General features: G+C 38.1%; 1 protein-coding gene across 1 annotated transcript; it reads right to left on the bottom strand.

The window, feature by feature from the left end:
* Positions 1 to 214: 214 nt before the first annotated feature.
* LOC108622749 (dynein assembly factor 5, axonemal-like) lies at positions 215 to 1,320 on the bottom strand (the record flags this gene model as incomplete). The annotated part of the gene is made up of 2 exons (XM_018020829.1): positions 1,261 to 1,320; positions 215 to 1,133 (listed from the first exon to the last, which is right to left on the bottom strand). Coding segments are annotated over exons 1-2 (979 nt in total), but the record flags the coding sequence as incomplete, so codon positions are not given.
* Positions 1,321 to 1,987: the final 667 nt, after the last annotated feature.

Genomic DNA, 1,987 nt, shown 5'->3' with positions numbered 1-1,987 from the left:
GTGTCGAAGCAGGCATAGTTCCTTGCGAGCGCCCAGACGCATAACAGCGAACACGTCGTATTTGGAACAATTTCTTGCGATTTAATAAAGTTTATAGCTTATCCTTACACGAGAGAGCAATGCTACTTCTAAAATGTGTCCAAAACTTATTTAAATAATATTTACAGTTCTTAGAGAAAAATTAGTTATGACATAACTTTTAGTTTACTCTTACCTAAAACTTTCTCTTGAAACTGGTCATCAGGATCATCCAAATAGATAACAACAGTTGTATACAAAGCATCCACAAGTCCTCTATTAAACTTCACATCATATTTCTCGGAAACACCTCGAAAAACCTCAGTCAAAGCCTCTAACGCAATAACTCTCACATCATCAGATCCATCGTCCAGTCTCTTCAACAAAACTGGAAAAATCTTGTTAACGCAATCGTCTTGAGAGTAATCATATTGCTTTTTCACTAACGTAACCAGATACAAAGCTCTGATTGAATAAAATCTAGTTTTCGTCGAGTTTTCCTCAGCCAAGCTTAACAAAATTGGAACAATTTTATCTAAAATTGTAGATACAGCTTCGAACTTCATTGCCTTGCTTAATTCTTGGGAATATTCTGAATACTTATCCAAAAATGTGCATAAACAGCAGACACAAGCAGTTCTCACAGCCTCTGCGCTTCTTCCTGCGCTCCAAATTAAATTACTCAAAATGCAATGCTCTAAAAATTGATCACAATATTCTGAATCCATTGTTTCATTCAGAGGCAGTTTCTCAAAGTACTGAGCGAGTAAAATATACAGTTTGAGTCTCAATTCTGGTTCCCTTTTAATTGAAATTGTTTCTTTTAAAATTGGAAACGTAATTTTTATATTACTTAGTAATAATTGTTTGACATAAATGAAGCTGGAGCTGAATATTTCGAAGTCTGGACTGTGCACTGTCCAAGAGTTGTTGTCTGATAAGTTTGAGAAGAGTTGGGGTAAATTTTGTTCGTAGAGAGTGTCAATGCTGATTGAATTCATGGTAGAAAGAGTATTTAATAGTTGTTGAGATTTAGATGTGATGCAGTCTTGTTTTACCATTGAGAGGACTGTGAAGAGTAGGTTGAAGAGGTCTTGAGTTACTGCTTTCAGATCCTGAAAATTGATTAACAATTATTATTTACTAATAGTGAATTGTACGTTGAATTGGAGGGAAAAGTAAATTTAGAAATGATTTTAGATTAAGGATGTTTGACAGTTTGGTGTTGAAACTCTTCTATACTAAGTGGAGCTGTTGGGTTTTAAGAGAAAAGGAAGTGGAGAAAGTGCAGGTGAGATACATAAAATGGGCGTTGAGATTTAGCAGACTTCCAAGTATACAATATTGGAAGAAACGGAGAGAGATAAAATAAGACTCAAAGCTGACAGGAGAGCGTAGGGATTTGAAAAAAAGGCCAGAGGAGAAGGGAGAAAATTGATCAAAAAATATAGAAAGAAGAAAAAAGAATCAGAATTAGAAATATATCAGAAAGGGAAAAGTATCTGAGAAGCAATGATTTTAGTATATTAGAAATACGGCAGAAACAAGAGATAGGGATAGAGATAACGAAGGAGATGATTTCGCACGATAGAGAAAACTAAAGTCAGATGCAGCATAACAAAATAAGAGCATCGAAATTCAACTGAAGACATACAGTGGCTCATGAAAGTATTCGGACCAGGGCAGGGGTCGGATATTTTATCCCTCGACGCTCGCTTCCCCTGTTTTTCGCCCGTATTTCGATCCCCACTACTATTCCCCTCATGCGTGCTCATGCGCGTTCGCGAAGCTCTCCGCAGCGGTACCGTGAAAATCAGTGCATACCCCCACCAACTATTGGTCCCCACCATGGTCGCGTCGTCCCCACTTTCCGGCCGAGGGATAAAATATCCGACCCCTGGACCAGGGTTGAGATATTTTTACCCACGACGCTCGCTTCCCCTGTTTTTCGCCCGTATTTCGATCCCCA

The sequence above is a fragment of the Ceratina calcarata genome, unplaced genomic scaffold (assembly GCF_001652005.2).
Source record: "Ceratina calcarata isolate Rehan_Ccalc_2016 unplaced genomic scaffold, ASM165200v1 scaffold2366, whole genome shotgun sequence".
Classification (NCBI taxonomy): Eukaryota; Metazoa; Arthropoda; class Insecta; order Hymenoptera; family Apidae; genus Ceratina; species Ceratina calcarata.
The sequence above is the reverse complement of the archived record's forward strand: the minus strand, read 5'-3'. Positions and strand labels throughout refer to the sequence as shown.